Raw genomic sequence first — 23,906 nt, 5'->3', positions numbered from 1 at the left:
TCTTTCCAAATGTGGAGAAAGTACTGAGGTAAAGACAGAGATGTAAACTGAGTTGGATACATGTGGATGCATTTTGCTGCTCTTATACTTTCAAAGCAGAAGAATTTTACTTAGAAGAGTGAATGTACAGTCAAATTTCAATACATAGAAGAAAAAGTCTGATTCTCAGTCAATCAAAATCAGCCCAACTTTGTTTTATCATCTCCAACTACATTTACTTCTCAGTGTTGTACAGGATAGGAACTTGTAAGAACACTTGTACTACCGGGCTAGATGTTTTCTCTCTTGTACATAAAAAAGCAGGGGAAGGAAAAAACAATGCATGAGAATCTGACCACAGCAGGAAGGCAAGGCTAGGCTGCTGTCTGAGAGTTTCCTCCACTTGCGATGCACAAGTGACCAAAGCATCAAGACAGAGGTTTGTTTTCAAATCAAATGGAACAGGAAGCCCTAAAAGAGCAGGGAACCTGTAAATTTTGCCTCTTGCTCCTTTCAGAAAGTTTCTCCCCGTAGAACAGCTCTGTATGTTCTTCACTCTTCCCAACATTTGGAACCTGGAGAGAAGAGCCGCTACGCAACTTTCAGGTACCACTTACAGGAAACATGCCAGCAACAGCGCCAAGGAGCAGCAGTGCATGGTGGTGTGTCTGGGGCATTTTAGAAATCCTGATGCACTGAACTATCACTTCCACGTTGAATTTCTCTTTGTCAAGGACACCTGCAAGTTATAAACATTCACCGATGAACACTTGAACGGTTTACCATGTAGGAATAAACAGGACACTCAACCAGTCGTTTCAGTTTGCAAACCGTACCTAAGGCACCTGCCAAAAAATGATTAAGAAGGCAGATCTGTACAGCCTATAGAGGGATCTGGCTCTCCTCCACGATACAGTGTAGACTGAGAGAAGAAAAAAGTTGGAGGCCATTCTTTTAATGCTGTCCTGATGAAAGAAGTACCAAGAAGTGAGTCTGGCGATTTTTACCTGCGGGGGTCTTGCTACGATCTGAAGACAATTTCTGACAGATGTTTAGCAGGCAGCTGAGGATGAGCTGCTTTGTATATTCCGTATTTTCTTCTTCTGATGCCACAGGTTCCAAACACCTATACATTCAGGTACAAAAAAATAGAGCTTGATAAAGGAGGCAGAAAATAAGTGACCTAACTGCGTATTAAGATACAAATAAGAAACTGCAATCTTCATTCTACTGAAGTTCTAAATTGAGGCTTCTAAAGAGTGTTTCCCAAAAAGTGTCTCTTCTTTGTTGTTTTCAAACACATCAACAAGTCTAATAAAAGACACTTATCAAAGCACTGCCAAGAGTGTAAGATGATTACCTGAAATGTGAGTGCCCTTCCATGTAAAGGCAAGTCACAGGGAAAAAAGATAAATAGCCAGTCTACATGTAAACTTTCTTAAGCGCCTGGAGATAGGGCTGACAGGAAAAGTGACGGTTTTCTTAGGCTGCACTGGATGGAGGCTGCTACACCATGTTTTGGGAGGAATTTTAAAGCTTAGAGTATTACAATAATAGCTCTGCAAAAGCCACAGGTCCTGTCAATAGTGCCAATTTTAGCACAGGTGTCATCCTTCTTAGCAATCCCAAGCCTCCACCTGAGAAACAAAGTCTTCACATATGAAGCTGTGCAGGTAAAAACCTTAAAAAGCCCATCACACTGTTTACAGAGCAAAGCAGTTGTAACAACTGCTCATTCCCCTCATCTGATTTACCTAAAAGCAGCTGAAGTGAAAAGGGCACGGCAAGCTACAAAACACGGCAACAAAGCAGAGAGAAAGCAGCCTGCGCGTTAGCTTTACAGTGCCTGCTGCAGAGAAGAGACTGCTCGAGGAGGTTGAAAACAGGGAGGTTTGGATTAGGTATCAGGAAGAAATTCTTCACAGAGAGTGTGGTGAGGCACTGGAACAGGTTGCCCAGAGAAGCTGTGGATGCCCCATCCCTGGAAGTGTTCAAGGCCAGGCTGGATGTGGCTTTGAGCAACCTGGTCTAGTGGAAGGTGTCCCTGCCCATGGCAGGGGGATTGGAACTAGATGGTCTATAAGGTCCCTTCCAACCCAAACCATTCTGTGATGCTATGATTCTATGACTTGTGTTCTGAGGCACACTGACCGGCTCAGCAGGTTAAAGAGCGCAGGTACCAATGCCTGTGGGCGTCTAAGTTTCTTCTTATGCTGCAGTAATTCCAGAATAAGCATAACCCTCTGCCAGCTGAACTGGTTTGTTTCTGGTGCCAATTCTGCATCTTGAGGCTTTCTAAAAAAGACAAGACAAATGATCAGGATATACATTTGAAAAAAACCCAAATCAGTACAGTGTTTCAGGGAACGAACACACGCGTAAGTTAAAAAGGACAAATTTTCTTTCAGGTAGTAAAATCCTTCACTGCTCCTCCCAGGAGAGGTGGCAACGTGTGGGCTCTTGATGGAAGCAGCAACACATTTTAAACAATCAATCAACAGAAAATCCAGACCAAACTTCAAAAGCCAGACAAGCATAGCATGCCTTTCTGTACACAAAACTCCCATAGAACGAAGCAGACTTCTGTAGGAAAAAAAAAAAAATCAATTCCCAAATAACTACCCAAATGCTGATCTGCTGCCATCCAGGAAACTGGCATCTTTCGAACTACGAGCTGTCTAAGCACTGACCATGCAGGCAAGGGGTGGGGGTGGGGGTGGTTGTTTATAAACTCTGACAGACAGTTTACAGATGGATCAATCTAGTTGGTGATAACTGTTAAAAACAGTCAGGTGAAGGAAAATGAGAACAGCTATTCTAGGTCAAACCAAGAAAACCACCTCAATATCTCGTTTCAACAGCGGCTGATAGCCAAAGCTTAAAGAGTAGAAGTATAGTGGACAAAACAGCTCCTTCCTTGTGAGAATGGAGAGAAGAAACAAGACTAAGAGATCAAAAAATTAATGACTGTATTTACATTTTAACTGAAAGAAAATACTGGTTTTCAGTCAAATAACCAGAACATTTTGATGATCATCTGTATGCTTCAGCCAAATGTATCTAAAGTTGTCCATACATCTTTATTACCAACCAAGTTTAATACCTACAAAAGTTAATTTTGTTCAACTGTGTCAAGCTAGGTTCTAGAAGAGCAAATGTTACAACTACTGTGTGTTGGTTTTTTGGGTTTGTTTTTATTTGACTGTAGTTCAATCAGTTCTCAAACAGCAAAATGAGTTGGTTTTTCTCCCGCCCGAAGTAGCTCAGAGTTATTATACTGTGCAGGGGAAAAGGAGAAACAGATGCTTATGCTTTCACAACAAACTATGCAGTACAGTAAAACAAGTGGCGTTTTGAAACTGTACAGATAATACTGTGGGGTTTCTAGATGTTTTACCTCTGTTGCTGCATTTTTTGCCTTCTAGTTTGCTGAACAGTGGCCAGACTTTTGGTTTTCTCAGGAGGCTCCAGTTCTCTGACAATCTGCTCAGCACACACTGAAATCTGAAACAAAGACCAATAATGCAAATACCAATGAACGATGCGTCGTATCACACCAGCTGTGGCCCTTCCTTTTTGTAAAAGCTCATCCCTATCATGCACATATGGGATATAACCCACACACTCAAGTCATATCCCAGAAAATGAAGATCAGTGCAGCAGAAAGAAGTGAGGTCTGAATTCATTCACAGAGTACAATAAATGACTGACGCATGGCTTTTCAAGAAACACCTTTAAAACCAGTCATTTAACAAACTTTTCATGCCATTAACACAATTACACTACGTGACACATAGTTTCCGTTTATTTCAAACTACAAATGTTATAAACAATGAGTGCTACCAAATGTAGCGACACAGAACCACTGCAACAGGTCAGAACCTATTTCTGTGCTCTGGAATCTTTAACTTACCCCTTTAAACACACTGCTGATTGTCTGGGCACAAAGCGGGTTCTTGCAGTTTAACAATAAGTCAAACAACACTTTTAATAGCTTCTGTTGCACCAGCCCATCTGATACTGCTGCAAAGAATGGTTTGGTAATCTACAAAATGGATGCAGAGAGGTTTACTGTAAGAGGATAACAAAATCACAAGCTATGGAACTCGGGTATGTTAGATGATGTACGACACATGCAATCACACATGCATGTTAGTCTGAACATATATAAATTTGCATAACAACCGTGCATTTGTATATAACCAGGAATCCTTAGATGCAAAGCACATGCTTCTGAAATATCCACCAGGCGTACCAATTCCTGAAATTTTTCACACAGCTTTCCTGATGGGGGGAACAAACTTCTCGTTGCCAGCTACTGGCATGTATATACTGATACCTGGCTAATAAAAGGCCTGAATTTGTAGCCTCCTTCAAATGAGACTATTCCACAACTACTGTATTTTCTTGACATTTTTTCCTCAGAAGAAAACCTTAAAATGAAGCTCCTGCCTGACTGACAAAAACTTCGGACACTGTATCTGCAGGCAATGACACAGGTATTTATCTGTGTGCACATATCATGATATTTCTATTCTGTACTTGTCAAAATGCAAAAAGAGAGCAAGCAGCAATTTTTCCTTTTGGTAAGTTTAAAAGAGAAAGTTTTGCAGCCTGTTTAGATGTTTCAAAGACACTACGGAGACCTTGAAAACTTGGACTAAAAGGAAGACAGGTCAAAAGTTACGTACTCCTTAAAATAGAGTCCTTGTAAATCCAAACCTAAACACTGCTATTTGCTTAAGTATAAAAACAATTTAAAACTCTTTCAGAAAGCCATACCTGCCCAAGTGCTGTGATCTGGAACGGTGGAATTTCTTCATAGATTTTCTTGGCAGCATGCAGACTTTTGATAAATAAATCCAGACTCTGTTGATTCTTGCACAAGAGGGATGCTGAACATTCATTAAACTTTCCAAGGATGAGATGCAGGAGAACAACTTCATCTTTCAAGATTGCCTCCGGTTTCTTAAAGACCTTCTCTAGCAACCGGTCTAGTACAGGCAAGAGGTGGGAAAGAATCATCTGCAAACAGAGGAAATTCATAACAGAAGTTTTTTTAGCCATTCTCATTTTAACAGACTTCCAATAGCACAGCTTTGTTTCACTGCATCATCCCCTCTTTGCTAACACACTGCATACAGTGTTATATGCAACAGCTATTGAAGAGGGAAAATACCAGACTTACTATAAGATTACGAGTACGTGCTTGCCTGCCTCTTTGTTATTCTCCTGCGCAGAGTAGTATTTAGTATTTTTGAACTACAGAAAACAGCAATTTTTTTTCAGCGATTTATGACTGCTGTCTCCTACAAATGCCAAATGTGAGGCAAGAATGCTCATCCTTTATGCAGTTCACAATCCTTTCAAGACACATACAACCAAACAGCGCATAACAATTCCATAATTTCATTCATTTTTTTAACACGAAACTCCTGTATTCTTCAGCACTTAGAGAATTCTGAATATACCAGATATGAGGAGGTTAATACATACAAATAAAATTGATAGTACTACCTAGTACGTTACAATTCTGTACAGAAAAAGCTGTATTCGCTGTTATCTAACCAAAGTAATATACTTCTGGACTAATCTTCCGCTGAACCAGCCTTTTTCAGTAACATCAAGGGATCTTCCTTAAGAACTCCAGTGCAAAATTCCACAGCACTTACATTCCTGGACGGAACATGCAAATATTTTATGTTTCATTTAATCATACTTTGCAGCACTGCTGCATATTGTTAGAGGTGTCAACTTAATGCCTATTAGCCTAATACATTATGAAGTTACTTAACAGCATTATTACTAAATGAAATTTGGTTTCAGCACTTCAATCAAGTGCAGAACCCAGAAAACAACCAGAAAGGCAGAACTCACCTCACCATGGACTTCATGAAGAATTTTCATTAAGTTTCTTGCAACATATGATGGGAAAATAGGGTTCTGTACACAATCAAGTATGCTTTCCAAAGCTTCCAATAATTTTTTCTTCTGGGATTTCTGCTTTGGTTGCGTGTCAAGCTCCTCAAATAGAGTTTCCATAATCTAGTTCATCAACAAAGTGAAAATTAAGTTCTTTCCCTGCAATAAAAATGCCTTAAAACAACATTTATCCAACACTTCCATCATAGTGCAATCTAGATACAAACAGGAGTCCTCATCTATTAATACCTCAAGTTAGTACCTCTTATTGACTGGTATTCTCCATTCTCTGTATGCAATAAACCCCTTGAACGTTTTTATAGCACTTTAAGAAACACATATATCAAAAAACCTCAAACAGTCTACTGTAGTACAAGAAGACAATGAACTTTCTCAGTTAACCAGTTTTCTTTTAGAAAAGATGGGAGATCACAGCAGCAGACAAAACTCGTGTTAAGGGACACCTTAATAACAAAATACCCGTGTTATGTACGTAGGGTCAGATACGATCTCTTCTGTCTTTTGCTCCAAATGCTGGAGAACAGGATGAAATAAAGAGTCCTTTATCCCTCTCAAGGAATGGAGGCAGTTGAGAGCAGCCCTTCGAACTTCACTCACAGGACTACCCAAGTTAATTAGCAACGATATCACCACTGCAAAAAGAGTAAGGGAAGGAAGGAGGAAAAGACAACAGAATAAAGTGAACGGTCAGAATTTTTACTCCATCTGTCCCTGAAGAGACATCAACATTATTTTGGAATTAAATGTCATCTCTTCTCACTACAAACCTCTAGACTACACAAAACCAGCATGAACCTCACAGATCCATGGCTCTGAACATCTTCATCAGAGTCCTTATCTTCCTGTCTAAGCTCAGAGAGTTCATATATTCCTAGTGGCTGCCACATCCGTGTACTGCACAGAAAGTAAGGTGCTGTAACTGATGACTTCAGCACGGGAGCATGTTTAACACCTTTAAGATTAAAAAAAGTGGTTTCACCCACTTCCAAGCTTAAGCCAGTAACTGCAGCAGTGAATCAGCAAGAAAGCGAGCTGTCTCAGCCCAGTGCAGCTGAACATAAACAACTACAGGTACCCTTCATGGTATCAAATATAGTAAAAGTGTACAAAATTTAAAAATTCTGTCATTGAGTCGTAAGATGATAGATTCTGTTAAATTTTACCTGGAGATGATGGAGATAGCAGCTGTTTCTTTTGTTGGTATGTTTGCGATTCAAGCAGTGCATAGCCAATATACAGAGCCTGAGTCTGTAGCATTGCACTGACTTCATAATTCAGATGATTTGAAAGGTTGTAACTGTAAGTCCATAAAATTGAAAGGAATTTGAAGAGAACCTCTGTATCTTTTAGGTGTACCTTATATTTAACAAAAAAGGGGGAAAAAAAAAAGGAGAAAAGTATTTGCTTAATAACTTCAAGTTATTTGGCAAACTACTACTCACAACATCTGATAAACCACCCAAACCAAAGGAGTACACAGAAAGAACTAAAGGGTCAGAAACAGTGACTTTTGGGAAGAAAAAGTTACTGAGTAGATACTTTTGGGTAGACAGCACTTGGATGTGTATACAAGTCTACACGTTGCTCAACAGCTGGCTTATTGAGCTTAACAGATAACTTGTAGTCTAGAGGTGTGTAAATACAAGAGAGGTTTTTTGAACACAAAAGACTGAAAACTCACCCACATGAACATTGTATAGTATGTTGATGGTGCAAGAAAAGCCTTATATGCAAAATACAGTAAAACTAAGAATTCCCATTTGTGCAGCAGTAATCTTAAAAGTGCTCTAAGCAATCCCTGACTTTTTCATCAGTCACAAAAAGTGATTTTCAGAAGTCTATAAGCTAGTGTCTCAGCCGAGCTGGGCATCCAATTTCCTTGCACAGCACAGCTTTCTCTGCTGAATATTCACACTAAACTTTATTCTTAGAATTTATCCTGGATTGGCTGTATAGGTTTTATAACTATTTATAATTATTATGGACAAAAACTAACAAATTCTGAATCATAAATGTATCACTGACCATTGCAGACACAGGTCAGAGTGCCTTCTCTCCCCACCCCCCAATAGTAACAGCTGCCCAAGAAGATTCAATTCTGTTTTTCACACATTTACATCCAATTACCTTAACTTTGCTTCAGGACCATTCTGTCAAAATTTAACGAGGATACCTTCTGATTTTGAAGCAGTTACATTGTCTTCTACTAGCATCCCCAAATCAGTTTAAAGTTCTTGTTACTACATGGTCTGGTAACAGCTAGCAAGCTTTCTGTCTGCATGATGCTCTCTGGAACGCTAAGAGCTCTTCATTATGCCCACTCAGCACCCCACAGACTGAACACAGCTTGCCAGAATATCTGGTACAGCTTCAGACATACTCTTCCCTATCCTCTTTCCCACGTGTCCACCAAGATCTAGGTTCTAGTTACATCAACTGTTCCAGAGAGGGGAAAAAAATCCCGCCCTATGTTGCCCCTTTCAAATTCAACTCCCTCAAATCAGAGGCCAGCCGTGCTCCACAAGTGAAAAAAGCCAACTGTTACTGCAGCTGTTGCCTTCACTAGGTCCTAGGACATTACTAACTCCACTCCACAAACCTCCTGTAGTCCCTCCTCCAACATTTTTCTGTACAGTATGACCCAGCTTCTCAGTCAAAAATCCCACCACAATAACATCCTTCCCTCCCTGCTGACAGCCTTTAACTAGCCAGGCACCAAATCAACCTCATCAACAGCTCGGTGTCAGCAAAATTTCACTAGATCTTGGAGTGACTGATAACTAGACAAAAGTACATACAAGAATTAACACTGAAAACAAGTTTTGTTATTAAATTGTTGCTATTCCTTCCTTCCTCTGCCTGTGGTGTGTTCTTGATGAACAAGCATCAAATGCCAGTAACAGCAGCTTTGTGTCTTTTCCTCAGAAGGTACCGTCATTACTCCCTGTCATCTACAACCCAGACTGCCAAAATCCTTTTACTCTTCACAAAAACGTATCACTCCATGTGGGCGAGACAAACTGAGATGACGGTACAAGGAAACATGCAATGTTTTCTAAGAGTTTTCCTTTCAATTTTTGTACTTAAAAACTACCAGATCTTACAGAGCAACTGTTTGCTTTGCTCCCATAGAGGACCAAAACGTTTAGTTCAAACTTCCAAACCTTATCTGGCAAATCAGTGATATGTTTCCACCTTTGCCTTAACTGGTCCGCTAATTTATTTTTTTACTTCAGTTTTCTATTATTACATCCAATTAGGGTTAACCAACCAGCTGAAGCTTAGGCTTTCACCTGCTCACAGCACCAGCATGCCTCAAGCAGCATTGCATGATCAGTTCTCCCTTTTTCTCAGTTTTCCTTAAAATTATGTAACTGCATAATAGCTCAGAGTAGCAGATTACTGAGAGCAACAAATGCAAAAAAACTACCTTGAGTAAGAGATTCATCAGTGCTCTGTACTCAACAGCATTGCTTCCCTCACTAGCTCCACAGACAAGTAGGTCAAACAGCCCCAAAAGGAGATGCAGGTAGTCTTGGCCATCTTGATTTAGGGATTCGGGATTCCACCAAGTTTCCTCTAAAAAATACAGGTAATAAATAAGACTCAGTAGATGCATATGAAAATCTACAGAAACCAAGAGAAAACAGACATCGCTAGTTAAGACAATACGTTCGGCTGATGTCCTGTTCACAGCTAAGCAATCTTTACCGATCTCAGTAACAACAAAGGAAGGTGGTTAGGGAAGCAAGGCTTGTTTGTTTCCGACAACCTCTGAAGACAAAAAATAAACCTTCCTTCTTCACTTCATTGATATAAAAGACAGTCAAAACCTTAACACCTACCTTTTGAGAAGGACAGAGGAGGTCTTAGGCCATTGATGAAGTTTTTTAATAAGAAGAGGAACATAGCCGACTCCTCGGCATGAGCGGTCTGATCACTATTGACCTTTTCTGTGTATGCAGTTAACAAGTCCATAGGCATCGAAGCTTCCTCTATTGTTTCCACAGACCAATTTAGGGGAGTTTCCTGTGAATGAAAATCCAGTCTCATGTACACCGTCACGATTTCATGCAACAGAAGACAGAGATTTAGCACTAACAGCAGCTTTCAGTTGAGCTGCCATGCATCTGGTTTTGCTCTGAGAAGAAATGGTGAGATTTTCAGTCCTTCAAGTTTTCCCAACTTCCTGTTCCCCAGTAAACAAAGATTTCTCCATTACAAAGAGAAATCTTTGTGATGTAATTTCAGTGTAAAAGTGGGTAAAAACCCACTCCACACTGTTCAAATCTTACCTCAGCAGGATCACAAGCTCTGAGGTTTTTTATTTTTTTTCCCAAGAAACGGAAGACTCTGATGGCCACTGAAAAATAACCGTCCTTCATCTGTGCATTGCAGCAGCACTGGACAAGCACAGAACCGATTACAGCAGTAGTTACTTTCTGCCTTGCTCTGTCAGATTCCGTTTCAGCAATGAGTATCAGATTATCAACCTTAGAAAAGGGAACGGAGGCAAAACAAGAACAAAAAGTCTGTAAGACAGTGGGACTTCACCATGACCTTACACCATTTTTCACCTGCACGTCCAATGAAATCCTTGTTACCTTCTACCATTGGTCTACAAGTCAGTTGTAATGGTGCTCTCTGGAATCTGGGAGTGCATAAAAATTTGTTTCTATGAACTACCGGCAGGTATGCTTGTTTATTCTCTAGAATTCTTTTTCAGAAAATTAAAAAATCCTGGAATTTGTTACACTAATCATTTGCCCAAATAAGTAATAGCTTTGCTGCTTCTTTTCCTTATGTTTAGGCAGAAATCTGTTTTATCTAGACTGTACTGGGGTTTGTTATTCAATACATATATATTTGCCTAGCAGCTTTATGAAAGTATACTAATGCTAAGAAGAACACATACAAAGTTCTTCTATATCACATTTGTTTCACTACAGTGACCACCTGAAAGTAAGTTCTCTTAAGGTGAGGGTAACATGGTACACATACCATTTGCAACAGTAAGGAAGGATTCCCCGACACCATGTTTTTAGAAAACAGCAGAATCATTTTCTTGTTGGCCACTCCAATCAACTCTGCAGGCTTGCTAGATTTAACTACCTCTTCAAGAGCTATTCCAAAGAAAAAAATAATAATCAGACAATCTATGTGTACAAATCACGTATTAAAACCTAGTGGGCTCAATAACATTTTGAAACACTCAGAAACATACTAGATAATTTCTTCATCTTATCAACGAGTTTCTAAAAGAACTCCGTTCACACTCACAGCACGATAGCTTGTTAACGACAGCCACTCTCCTTCATTGTGTTCAGGTCCAATAAGGACGACATCCTAAATTGCCACAATTTTCCTTTTACGAAATGAGTTACAACTAATGCTTCTTTACCTTCTGGCCAACCTTTCAGTAAAGGGTGTAAGGAGCAGAGATCAGATTCTGACAGACAAACAGCCATTTTCCAATCCGAAGATTTTGAATTTGCATTAGTGATTACCATAAAAGGTAACAACCGCATCACTGCATCATCTAGTAGTTCTTCTTTCTCTTTCAAAATCTCCTCCTTGACTAAAATCTTTACTGCTCGCTCCAGAACCTTGTACCTAAAAAAAGAACAAGTCATGGTGAACACCCACGGCACAATCACACCGGCAACATTTCTTTGATTTGTTCTCCGTTTTCCATGGTGATTTCCCAATTCCAAATAGCAGTGAGAACAAATATGGAATTCATGGGAAATGGTATGCAGGTAATGGAACATTTCTCATATAACTCCACATAGATATAGCATATGGAAAAAAAAATTGTATTTGAAGTGAAAACAAGCTCTTAAAGTATTCTTTAGAGTTACTTTTAAAAACTTCAATTTATACAGAAAAAATCTATACTGAAAAAAGGCACAAACATACCACTTCCCATCTTTTGAAAGATCGGCTCTCTGGAAAATGTTCAAAAGACTTGACACAACTACTTCTGGATTGACTTGTTTCCTGAAAATCTGAAAAGTAATCACGAAAAAGAAATAGAAGTATAATAAAATACAAAGTAATTTTCCACACCCTAATAGAAAAATGCATCTACTATACCAAGTGGAAGCAGGGATCAACCTTCACTAGTTGCATTCCTATTGATGATCACGTAGTAAAAATATTATCAGGGTAAACAGAAGTTACAAGGCTGCCCAGTACGCCCTCCTGATAATGCTAAAGTACAGGGAACTTATCGAATGCAGAAACATTTGGTAAAATTGATAAAATGACAGCAAAACACTTTAAAACTAAAGAAGAATTGCTTTTACTTTACCTCACATCTGTGTGACAAAAATATAAGGCACATTGCAAAAGATACTAAAGTTTCAAGAAGCACTCACATGCTTCCATGCCTATTTTTTAGTGACTGAAAATGAATGAACACACAAGACCAATTATACTACAGCTAATAATATTCTCCACTACTACTAGCTGAAGCAGTAAAGACAGAAGGTTACTCTAGCTGGAAACAATCAGTACAATGCATACCAGAGTCCTGTCCAGCAAACCTGAGCTGGAGTTCAGGACTTTGCCGCTATCAACTGACCAAATGACTCTCATATGGAAAAACTCAACCGGGCATTTCTCACTAGCGCAATAACTTGTCACTGCAACGTTTTCCACCCAAAAGGCAGGTATCATGGCTTCCGTCTTTATAGAATGATGTCCAGGGTAAGCAGAAAGCACACTTCAAATAATTATCCAAGACTAAAGTATGCATTAGTAGCTACACAAAAAAGCATCAATAAATTCAGGTTAACTGCAAACACGCTGGGAAAGACTGGGAAGCAGAAATCCAGGGGTAACTGTGAGGCAGTAGACAACACAAGCCTCCTTAATTTTTTGCTGCTTCATCCTGTTAAAGGACAAAAGCCGTACACTAAGGACATGAGCAGAAGAGCATTTACAAAGAATATATTCCAGACACACACATTCAAGACCAGCTACGATCTCACCTGACTTATCAAAAGACGCCCACTTACCTCCAAAGAACTGAGAGCAGACATTACAACATCTCTGTTGTCATCCTTGAGCCGACCAAATATTGCTTCTTCTATGAAAGACTGATCAAAGCCTTCCTGAAAATATAAAGAAAAAAAAGAGCTAAAGGGGGAAAAAAAAAAAAATCATTTTTGGTAGCACAATTTACAGGCTTTTAATGAAATATCTGAATCCCAGTGCAAGAAAAGCTGTAACATCATCTGAATTAAACCTCACAGGCAGCCCAACTTTCAACAACGAAAGACGGAAAACAAGAAGTATCCGTTAACTTGGATTTTATCTTAGACTACAAGCAGCTTAATAAACAAGAACTACATCCAGACTCCAGAATACAGGAAAATGGTGACAGAATCCTACTGAAAACACCACAAAACACAGTGAGGATGACACATGGATAGTTTAACACACCATTCATCTTCAACTGACACGTCTGGGAAACAGCTTTTTGAACACATCATGTGTTAAGTCAGTTCTCTTAAGTGAGAGAGTCAGGACACAAACCTTTGCTGTTTCAATAACTTCTTTCAAATGCTGGAGAGCCAGAACCCGCACAGCTGGCTGAGGGTGATTCAAACTAAGCAGAAGGGAGGTATCAGAGTCTTCCAGAAACTGAAAAACAGATTTCAGCGTGATTCACTGCATGTTAAAAATGCTTTAAGTATATATAAGGATTAACGGGAGAAATTATTTCAGGATATTTTTTGTCCCAGAAGAAAACCTGGGTAATTCAGACCCAAAAACTGTCAATTGCAGAACAATGATGTGGTATAACTGTTTCAAAATTGGTCTTCTTCACTTTGGCAGGCAGTTTTTGGAATCCAGCTTGAAAAGTACAGTAAGCCACAGGCACCCTTCTGTCTTAGAAAAGCAGTACACTTATCTAAGCATTCTGAGAAAGCTCTAGTGACAACGTCAGTGTGACAGAGCACAGACTGAAACCGTTAAAAAGGCATCCCTGCCAGGCCAATTGTGGGCACTTATCTCGGGAACCTTAAAGGCTAGAAGAGAGTCATACGCTCTTGTTCTGCATGCCTTGTTTTTCTGTTAGTCCACTTGCTATTCATTCACAGAACCCGTGCTTTTGTTAAACCGGTACAAAGATACACAAAGCACTTCTTTATGCAGTTTAACATCTTTTAAATGCTTTCAGTCGTTGCAAACAATAGCCATAATACTAAACATCTCTTCATAATAAATTCCTTGGACAGATCTGTTGCACCAATGGTTATTCTGTGTGAGGCTGAGTTTCAACTGCTCTTCAGAAATGGCACAGGATAATTCTGTAGTCACTCTACCCCTCTGAATTACTGATTGTAAACATTCATAAAATCAGTGCAACAAAAAGGACCAAGCCACCTTCTCTCACCAGTGATCGAACCATTTGTCAACCTGCCCTAAACACACACCTCTCACGCTGACAGAATCTTTAAGTAATATGAGGCCTTGCTGGGCACCACCACGTTGTCAGTATCGACCACTACAGGATACGTAGTGGCCACTGACAGTGACTGGGGCAGTTGGAAATGTATTCGTTTTACCTACAAAACAAGCTCACACTCATGACTGTTCATGATAAACACAAAAGCTTAAAAGATCTGACAGCTTTTGAATTTACCAGTTTTGATCAAGCCCCCCCCCATTTAAGTAAGTTGGATGTTTTGGGGGGGGGTGTTATTTTGTTTGTTTTGTTGTGGGTTTTGTTGTTGTTGTTTTGTTTGTTTTGTTTTGGTGGGAATGGTAAGAGATTTTGTTTAGAAAGCGGAAGAGAGAGCAGAACTTGACAAAATATCAGCCTCCTGAGAGTATAACCAGGTAAGAGCTAGGATCACAAACTCAGCTTCTACTTACCTTGTATTTGCCACAGCTTAATGAAAGAGAAATAAATTGGTGAAAAAGATTTTGGTCAGCCTCATCTGTGCAATCTTCCAGATGCTTCTCCAACACAGAGTCTAGGGCTTTAGGATACCTGCCAACAGACAAAACCCACAATGTTTTCCTCAGAGCATTATGGAAGAGCATGGATTTACCAGAAAAATACAGGGAAATACAAGGAAGCTGAATGCACAGGCACTCATCTAACCAGCTATTTTAAGAGGCTTTGCTAGGGCAATCAACTGTTAGTCTTAACACAGATAACAGCCCTACGTAAAAAGCCCGTAGATCTATGTCCATGTATTACAGCGATAACAAAATCACAGAATCACAGGCTAGAAGCGACCTTCGGAGATCATCTAGTTCAAACCCCCTGCCAAATATGTACGGACAGATCAGTAAAATAAAATTTGGACAAGGATTAGGAGTCAGTTATTTTTAACACACTTATTTGGCTAAGAATGTTGTGCTTACTACACCCAATAAGCCAAGATCATAGCTGACATCACCACTCTACTAAACTAAACAGTCTAAACACATCTAAACTTTATCATAGAAAAATGGAACTTACTTTCTCTCTAGAAGTCTGATAAGAGGAAGCACCTTTTGACTGAGTGCAGCCATTCTGGTGGGATTAGACTCAATCTCTGTACCACAGGAGATAAACACTTCAAGAAACTTGCTAAAATTACAAACAAAAGAAAAAGCCACTGTTATTTTGGACAGTACAGTTTTCATTAATGTTACAAAGCCCACTGCTAAACAGGTTAGGATTAATACACATTATTTATTCCAAGTACAGATTTGCTCCTGGCCTGAAGTTTCACTCCATCCCACAAGTGCTAAAAGCATGGCTCTTTGGGATTATTGAATGTTCCAGTTTCCCAGCCCAGGTTTGGAGTTACCTTATGAACTCAGAAAAACATGCTCAGAACGCTAATGCCAGTGTCAGGAATTAGCTGTTATTAAAACAGAAATGACTGTACTGCTGCAGGAGAAAAATAATCAAAGGTAACTCACGAAGCCAACAGGTGATCTAAATCATTTTCCAGTGGTATGCTCTGAATAATAGCTTCAAGATGTTTGATGTACATCTGATTCTCCGTCTCCTCAGATTCTTCTTGTTTGTCTAAGGACATAAAAGATGAACAATAGTTTGAGAATGACCCCCTGAGACTGATTAAAGCTAATAGCTTGTACAGGCATCACCATCTGGTGAACCGAGCACACAAGTTGAAGACCGCAGCGTTCACTGATTACTAGCAGGAACACTCCGTGAGCTGCTAGCAATGCTTTATACCAACGTCACTGACATGCCAAAGGCTGAATTGCTCCAAATTCAAGTATGCTTTGGAGCATTCCAAACCTGCTACCACACCCTGTGCCAGCAACTCCCCACACCATTCCCTGGAGTTGATCTGGACCTTTCAATGAAAGCGCTTTCCCAGTCATGATTCGGCAGTTACGAGTCCGCAGTGCAAACAGACTTACAGCCTTGCTGTCCCAGACTGTTCTCAGGCAGCACATTTAGTTCATCACGTAAACACAGATCTCCACTACTTAAAGTACATAAAGAGTATATGTAATCTACTTAAAAATTATTTTGCCATACTACAATAAATCTCTAAGAGTCAGACATTTCATACATCAAAATAAAGTTTCTGCTGAAATACTGCAAATTGACATCTAAATCAAAGCAATATAGATATAACAATGCCTAAAATAGCCCGGAAAAAACAAAAAGCAACGCACACACAAGCTCAATCAGGACTTCACATGGATTGGTGCAGTTTTAATGGCAGAAGCAACTAGCGTTACACAGCTACGACACTGACCACAGCCATCTGTCCCCAAGACTCAACAAAACCGCAGAAAGGTATGCTAACTTACCTGTATCGCTTCTCATGACAGTGCAGACAAGATGAGGCAATAGGTAACGCAGTAGAGGAGAGATATCATAGCCTGCCGAGAGGTCTTGCAAAAGTGTTACTAGTTCTGGGGTCTTGCACAGATAGTTAAACGGCCTGCGCAGTGGAAGAGGGAAATAAAAACAGTATGTACACTCCTCTGGGCTACCAACACTTTCAAACCATGCAGACCTCTTAAGGATTTAGTTTTCAGCACCAGATAACGGCCTCATTGTAAACAAATGCTGAAAAGATTCAAAGGGTTCTGCTTCCTTATCGCCAGAGGTTTATTGGTGCATTTAATATCCAAGAAAAAAACCCAGGGTACTGCCAGTCATGCTGAGCACAGCTGCTGCAACAGCACAGTGAACTTACCTACATTTCTGCAATTTTGGCAGAATAAGAAAGAAATACTTGTATGGATTGTGTGCAGATATTCTCATATCTATTACCTAGCAGCAGCTAATGGAAGGGAGGAGAAGTAATGACAGAAGATCCTCAAAGACAGCAGAAGCACTTTCTCTTCCCGCTAATAAAAAGTTTCTCTCATCTGGTCTCCTTGTCTCCAGCACCCTCCCAGCTGGATGCTGCACAATGCATCAAGCATGCCCCTCCTTAGTTCCCCACACCTTAGCTTTTAGACCATTTTCCTCTATGATTGCGTTCAAGTACCTGGAAGGTAATCACTGTAATTATTCCATCAAAGCTTTATTCTGTTGGAATACCCACTCTAACCTCTCTGCCAGCAAGCAAACTCCCTGTAGCACGCGGGACTTCCACCGTCGTGTTCAATCGCGCATTAACAGAGCCAGCTAACGATATTGGGGCAGGGCAGACAGATCGATGGGAACGAAACCCTACATGTCCTTCCGGAAGAACACCTGACTTCTGGGACCAAAGAAGTGGTGCTACAGAAGCACTTCTACTTCAGGTGTCAAACTACATGAGCTCAAATCACTGAAGGGACAGAACTACTTTTTTCCAAGCTATTCAAATAACCTCAAATTTGCACTACCATTATTATGCTGGCTTCTCTGGCAGGGTTCCCACTTCCAAGAAAACCTCTTATGGGCAGGTTTCAGTTTTGCACACTGAAAGCAAACCTTTACTGAAGGCAGTGGCAGGAGAGGGACCAAAAGATGACACGATTCGCACCACTGAGACTCCTTAGCTGTAGCGAACATACAGTTTTTCGAAGTAAGCCACAGAAACTTCTGAGCCCTGTGAAACGTCACCTACCAAAATTTCCATTTTGTAGGAAATTTCTCATAAAGGGAAAGTATCCCTTTAATGAGGGATATTAAAAAAATCAAATTATCTGAGTGCAGCCTGAGGTTTTAAAAAGTGGGAAAACTCAGTTCATGCAGACTTACTTTTCCCCAAGACTGTCTCCTTTCTGAGTTTGCAGAAGTAGGTTCAAACACGCCACCCCATCCCTGGCTAATAAGGGAACTTTAGATAATGTCTTGCTTATTTGTAACATCAAGGAATGCACCAAGGAAGTCTCCACTGTCACTTTTACTGTCATCTGGCTGATTATCATGTATGTCGCAGCTCTGTAATCCTGTATAGAGGATTTCAAACCCTAGGATAAGAGAGAAAGGTGGATTTTTAACACACACAGATTGAAAAAAGAGTACATTAACACAAAAATAATTTTCATTCTGACATCCACAGGATCACACTACCTTCCTCTCCATGTGTTAACTTTTAAGGGACCTATAAACTCAACTTTGAAGAAGAAAAAGCTGTCATGCAGTGTGCACACATACAGAAAACACATTCATTAACCGCTGCCCTGTTTGTTAACAGAGCAACAATCCTGGAGGAAAGAGGACATTAAAGCAGGCTGTCCATCCTAACTCCGTTTCCTCATTGTTCAGCACAAGAAGTCTCTAAGGCAAAGAGGTTCATTCAAACTGTGTATCCATTCCTCATGCAGAGTAGGAAACAGAGATCTTAAGTGCTCACCTGAGGTGTGAAAAAACATTATTACTCATGGACCTTCACCTGCCTGATGTTTCAAAGGAGGCTAAGAGTGGTACATTTCACACAGAATGTCTCAAATGTTATCTGCAAATGCATGCCCACAGAACTCAGTACACTTCATCGCACAGGAAGGAAAACAAAGCTTCATGTACCTTTTGGATGTAAGGGAGCAGCACAGAGACAATAGAGTCCGTTATCTTCTCTGCAGCTGCAAGAGCTGATACAATGGTGGAGGCATAAAACACAAGAAGAACTCTCAATTGAGCCGAGTTTCCAGGGCACTCCGAAAAGACCTGGACCACAGAAAAGTCAGGTTGTTCAGATGTCAAGAAAAGTGGAAACGCACATGCGTCTTCTCTCCAAAGCACCAAAATCTCAGAAAACCAGCATGCAAGCTTCACCCACTCCTGCTGGTAGAATTTAAACCATCACCTCCTCCTAGCAGTAAACCTCGCCAGAGGTTACTGCTCCCTCTTGCAGAGAAGGTGGAAGGAAATGGATGCTATTCCTCAGCTACTCCAGGTAAGCACAATAAGGTAACCGAAATCACTTGTCATTTTGGTGTAATGCTCAAGACTGAGAACTGGACAGCCACGAAGCCAACTGGTGTATGTTTAACACCCGCTACTACATCTGTGAACAAACCCTGTTACTGTGTGTGCTTTGCTCAGTTTCATGGTACATGCACTCTCATCCTCTAAATGACTGGAACTGCCAGACATCTAACCCTTCTGAGACTATGAAACTAGTTCTCTATTTGACACTAGCTGAAAAAACAAAGAAATCTGCTCACCTTCTAACAGTCTCAATTTTAAGTTCTCATTAATGTTTGAAGACGTATGTTTAAAACACCAAATTAAAACCCCCAAAAGAGATATCCAAATTCAAAGCACAGTTACAAACTAATTATAAAAAAAAAATCAGACAATGAAGTACTTGAAGCAATACAGTATCTTTGAGTAATACAGTATTGCCAAATTGTTTTGTCATGGCTCATTGGTTCTCAGCCACTTCCTTACAAGAATTTCTGATAGACCATCACCTACACAAATTATGTGAACTTTTCATATTGTTTCCTAATAAATTACTCCTTCTACTATTTGATATGTCATTAAAAATATTAGTAAATAGCATAATACTACACAAATACAAAGATGGGGAAAACAAAGTGACGACAAACAAATAATGTCCTAAAATAAATGAACGACCTTCACAGATTTTGCCACCAGCCTGCAGATGAAATCCATGAAATCCAGATCTTTGTAGCAGTGTGTAATGACAGTACCCCTCGCCAGTGGGACTCCAGGTTTCTTTACATGTTGAAAAAAGTGAAATTAGAACACTCAAGGGTAAAGCGAAGCACGCAAAGTAAAAACTAATATAACCTCTAAATTAATCCTACCAACCAGGTAACACCATTTAAATTGAAATAAGTAATGGAAACCCACACATCTCTCCGAAATTGTTTGTCTCTACAACAGATGATGAAGAGCATTACATATAATCTATATTCAAATTAACATATGGTTTAGTAATCAACACATCTTCCTAGCAGTAGCTAATACTTGCACCTTAAAAGCATACCATAACTTTGACAAAACAAAGAGTAACTACAATCAAAAGCTTTTTATAATTAACTTTAAATATAAAGAAAGACAGCAGAAACAACAGGTGGGCATCCAGGCTCCATCCCTGAAATCAAGTCTGTCAGTACAACCAACCACATGAACAAGTGGACCGCATCCATAAACCTAGCAACAGAGTCAATAACGTCCCTTATGTTTCTCCCATCTTGCATCTGTTAAATACTTTACCCTTATGGGATCCATCCAATGCCATTTATTAGTTGGGCTTTTGATATTTAAAAGCTGAATAACTCTCACAAATAGTTTAGTCTCATGATATGGCAGAACACAACCAATCAAACTATCTTGATTGTAGAGGTGGATGTGAAATCTAAGGAAAAACAAACATATATACAGTTAAACATTATCTGGAAGTCCAAAAAAGAAAAAAAAAAAGACCAAGCCACATCCTACTCAGAAGACCCCTGGTTTACTCGCTTTTAAGACAGATGAGAGATGACTGTCATACTGGCTCAGACATATGGTCAACCTACAGCCCAGCATCACAAGGTGGCCACTAGCCTGTATGAGCTAGAGGAAAGAAACAGCACCAGCAATTTTCTTCCTCAGTCTCAGTAATTTTAGGTCCCTACAGGGCTTAAGATTACCTTACTTTCTTCTGCACAGACTTCAGTACCAAACCACACACTACAATAATCTAGTATGAATTTCAGTATAATACATATATATAAAAAAATTATGATTCTTAGATTCTATCAACAAAATTGCCCACTCATTCACAATATGAAATATTCCAGTTTCTGCACCCAGATAGATTAACTTATATAAACACACACAACATCTCTTCACAAAACAGTTGGTTTGGGTTTTTTCCACACCTTCCTACATAACCTTGAAATAAGAATACTTAGCTCATGTTATAATACAGGGGCATGCTATTCATGGTTCACAGTTAACACTGAAGATTAGCTATTTTACACAGCCCATTTCTAACAGCATCTTATATAAATGACTCTCTAGGTCCTCTGCAAGATGGCTGGAGCTGGGCAAATTTGGTGAAAATCAGACAAAGAAATAAATGCTTTTATAAAGAGTACCACAACAGATCAAAATTTTCATAGAAATATATCCAGACAAAAATCTAATAGGCAAAGAACATCTGGCCCCATAAAGACAAAGCCCAGGTGGATATGCTTAACATTTTAACCTGTTTTTTCAGAAGACTAAAGTAAACTTATTCAAATTTTTTGTCATCGGGATAAAAAAGAAATCTGGCATTTCTAGTAGCCTTATCTATTGACATACAGGATATTCAGTGGATTACCTGTGAATCAGCCATTCAAGGCACTTCTGGGCTGGCTTAAGCATAAAGTAAGGGGAAAGGTGAATCAGGAACAATGAAATATTCTTGTTGAGCTGCTGATTTACTGCTTTAGACTGAACACTGCGTTCCAGGCCTTTGGACGTGGAACTAAACAAACTGGACTGGAACACTTCAAATGAAGGATCAATCCCCATCAGCTCTTCTAAGCCGGTGCATCCTGTGGAAAAAAACATGGAAGCATGCTTTACACACAACAGTTTTATTCATCAGTCCTATGCACCTGTCTCCTCAGTGCCATATCCAACTTCTTCGCTGTACCGGAATATGTCATCCTCACCAAGCAAACCACACCAAAGAGTAAACAGGTCTAAGACCAAAACGTCTGCTACACTTAAGGTACTACTTAACTGATGAAGAACCTTAACAGGCATCAGCAGCGTGCTCTTGCAGCAATGAAGGCCAGCAGGACCCTGGGCTGTACTAGCAAGCGCGCGGCCAGGGGCTGAGGCAGGTGAACCCTCCCCTCCATTTGGGAGATCGCATCTGGAGTACTGTGTACAATTTTGAGCTCATCAGTAGAAGAAAAACATTGCCACATGGGTGTGAGTCCAGTAGAGAAACACCAAGATGGTCAGGGGACTGGAAAATAACATGCAAGGAAAAGGAGGAATTGGGTTTGCCCAGCCTGGAGAAGAGAGAGTCGAATGGAAATTCTCCTGCTGTCTGCAACTACTTAATGGGATATAGCGTAGGTTATCAAGAAGATGGAGCCAGACTCTTCTCAGAGATGCACAATGGCAGGATGGGAGACAACAGATGCAAGCTGGAGCATAGAGAATTCCAAGTCAATGGACGGATTAATTAATTTGTTTTAACACTGGGGTGGTGAAACACTGGATCAGAGGCCCAGTATTGGATCAGAGACCACAAAACCTCCATCCTCAAGTTCAGCAGAACACAGGCCTGCACTAACTAGCCCTGTGCTCACTTGGGCTAGTATCAAACAACCTTCAGAGGTCCCTTCCAGCCCAAATTATTCTATTATTTTATATAAATGAAGCAAGCAAAGGTACCTCTTTGAATACATTAAAATACAACATTCCATGTACCTCACGAGAGAACCTTTGGAAAACTTTATTTTACACAAGCTTGTAAATATTAATGGCTAAGCACAAAGCAGACAACTTCAGCTGAAATAATGAAACCAGGCATGTGGCTGAAATATAGAAGAAATAAATTATATATGCAGGAGCTCTATCATAACTATGTAAGAAACTAAAAAAATAGGACATATATATCTGCAATCTTAGTACTTAAAATCGATATATGACATCAATCTTTCCGGTTTTAGAAAACAGCTTTCTTACTCAAGAAGTATCACATTCCTGGGTAAAGTTCTATAGAAAAACTGAAAGAGAGAAGAACAAAGGATTTGAAGTGTGCAAACACAGCATTGGCTTCTGGCATTTTACATTATCTGTGGCCATCACACTACCAAAGAGCAGGGTGTCAGTGGGTTTTCGTGAAATCCAGTTTGGAAGGGACCTTGGGACATCTCTAGTCCAAGGCTCTGCTCAAAGCATGGTTAGACCTGAAATCAGACCAGGCTGATCAGGACATTATCCAGCTGGGGTTTTCAAAAGGATGGAGACCACAACCACCCTGCACAACCTCTTCGACAGCTTCCACGTCCTCACGGCGAAAAAGCTTTTCCTTGTATGTAGTTTGAACCTCTACTGTTCCAACTTACACGCATTGCCTCCTGTCCTCCAGCCACACATTCCTCTGGATAGCCTGACCCATCCTCTTGAAACCTCCTTACAGATATTGGCAGGCTGCTGTCAGAGCCCTCAAAGCCTTCTCCTCTCCAGACTGAATGAGACCAGAGCCAATCCTCCCACCAGCCTCCGCTCACAGGGCAAATCCTCCAGCCCTCGGCTACCTTGGGGCCCCCAACTTTTCCCAATAACCTTACCCTTCACATGCCCAGAAATCTGCTCCCAGAGGACCTGCTCCATGACTTTCCCACGGCCTGGAGTGATGCTGACTAGCCTGTAGGTGCCCGAATAATCCTTCCAGCCTTTTTTGAGTATGGGTTTGCCTTTCCCATTTATCTTTCTCCAGCTGTTTTTCAGACAGACGATTTTTCAAAAACCACTGGCGTCTAATTAGCCCAACTCACCGATTGCAAAAAACGTGTCCCTGTCAATACCGGCAGCTTCCTTGCAGGTGAAGAGCAGCGACGCTACCTCGCTGCGGTTCAGG

At 40.2% G+C, this 23,906-nt stretch overlaps 1 protein-coding gene across 1 annotated transcript in view; it reads right to left on the bottom strand.

Annotated features, from left to right (window-relative positions):
* Positions 1 to 23,899, bottom strand: part of HEATR1 (HEAT repeat containing 1) — a 37,655-nt gene extending 13,756 nt beyond the window's left edge. Inside the window, exons 1-27 of the mRNA XM_010151773.1 lie at positions 23,824 to 23,899; positions 21,642 to 21,858; positions 20,546 to 20,687; positions 19,940 to 20,041; positions 18,884 to 19,024; positions 18,116 to 18,327; positions 16,726 to 16,859; positions 15,856 to 15,964; positions 15,407 to 15,517; positions 14,812 to 14,929; positions 13,465 to 13,572; positions 12,945 to 13,040; positions 11,842 to 11,930; positions 11,324 to 11,535; positions 10,924 to 11,045; positions 10,218 to 10,415; positions 9,768 to 9,951; positions 9,353 to 9,501; positions 7,086 to 7,278; positions 6,382 to 6,554; positions 5,857 to 6,024; positions 4,762 to 5,004; positions 3,893 to 4,024; positions 3,377 to 3,483; positions 2,131 to 2,274; positions 987 to 1,105; positions 597 to 718 (exon numbers count right to left, since the gene is read on the bottom strand). Coding sequence (XP_010150075.1) covers positions 597 to 718; positions 987 to 1,105; positions 2,131 to 2,274; positions 3,377 to 3,483; positions 3,893 to 4,024; positions 4,762 to 5,004; positions 5,857 to 6,024; positions 6,382 to 6,554; positions 7,086 to 7,278; positions 9,353 to 9,501; positions 9,768 to 9,951; positions 10,218 to 10,415; positions 10,924 to 11,045; positions 11,324 to 11,535; positions 11,842 to 11,930; positions 12,945 to 13,040; positions 13,465 to 13,572; positions 14,812 to 14,929; positions 15,407 to 15,517; positions 15,856 to 15,964; positions 16,726 to 16,859; positions 18,116 to 18,327; positions 18,884 to 19,024; positions 19,940 to 20,041; positions 20,546 to 20,687; positions 21,642 to 21,835 — 3,822 coding nt within the window. The 5' untranslated portion in view covers positions 21,836 to 21,858; positions 23,824 to 23,899. The remainder of the gene's footprint in view (positions 1 to 596; positions 719 to 986; positions 1,106 to 2,130; positions 2,275 to 3,376; positions 3,484 to 3,892; positions 4,025 to 4,761; positions 5,005 to 5,856; positions 6,025 to 6,381; positions 6,555 to 7,085; positions 7,279 to 9,352; positions 9,502 to 9,767; positions 9,952 to 10,217; positions 10,416 to 10,923; positions 11,046 to 11,323; positions 11,536 to 11,841; positions 11,931 to 12,944; positions 13,041 to 13,464; positions 13,573 to 14,811; positions 14,930 to 15,406; positions 15,518 to 15,855; positions 15,965 to 16,725; positions 16,860 to 18,115; positions 18,328 to 18,883; positions 19,025 to 19,939; positions 20,042 to 20,545; positions 20,688 to 21,641; positions 21,859 to 23,823) is intronic.
* Positions 23,900 to 23,906: the final 7 nt, after the last annotated feature.

The sequence above is a fragment of the Eurypyga helias genome, unplaced genomic scaffold (assembly GCF_000690775.1).
Source record: "Eurypyga helias isolate BGI_N326 unplaced genomic scaffold, ASM69077v1 scaffold6635, whole genome shotgun sequence".
NCBI lineage: Eukaryota > Metazoa > Chordata > Aves > Eurypygiformes > Eurypygidae > Eurypyga > Eurypyga helias.
The sequence above is the reverse complement of the archived record's forward strand: the minus strand, read 5'-3'. Positions and strand labels throughout refer to the sequence as shown.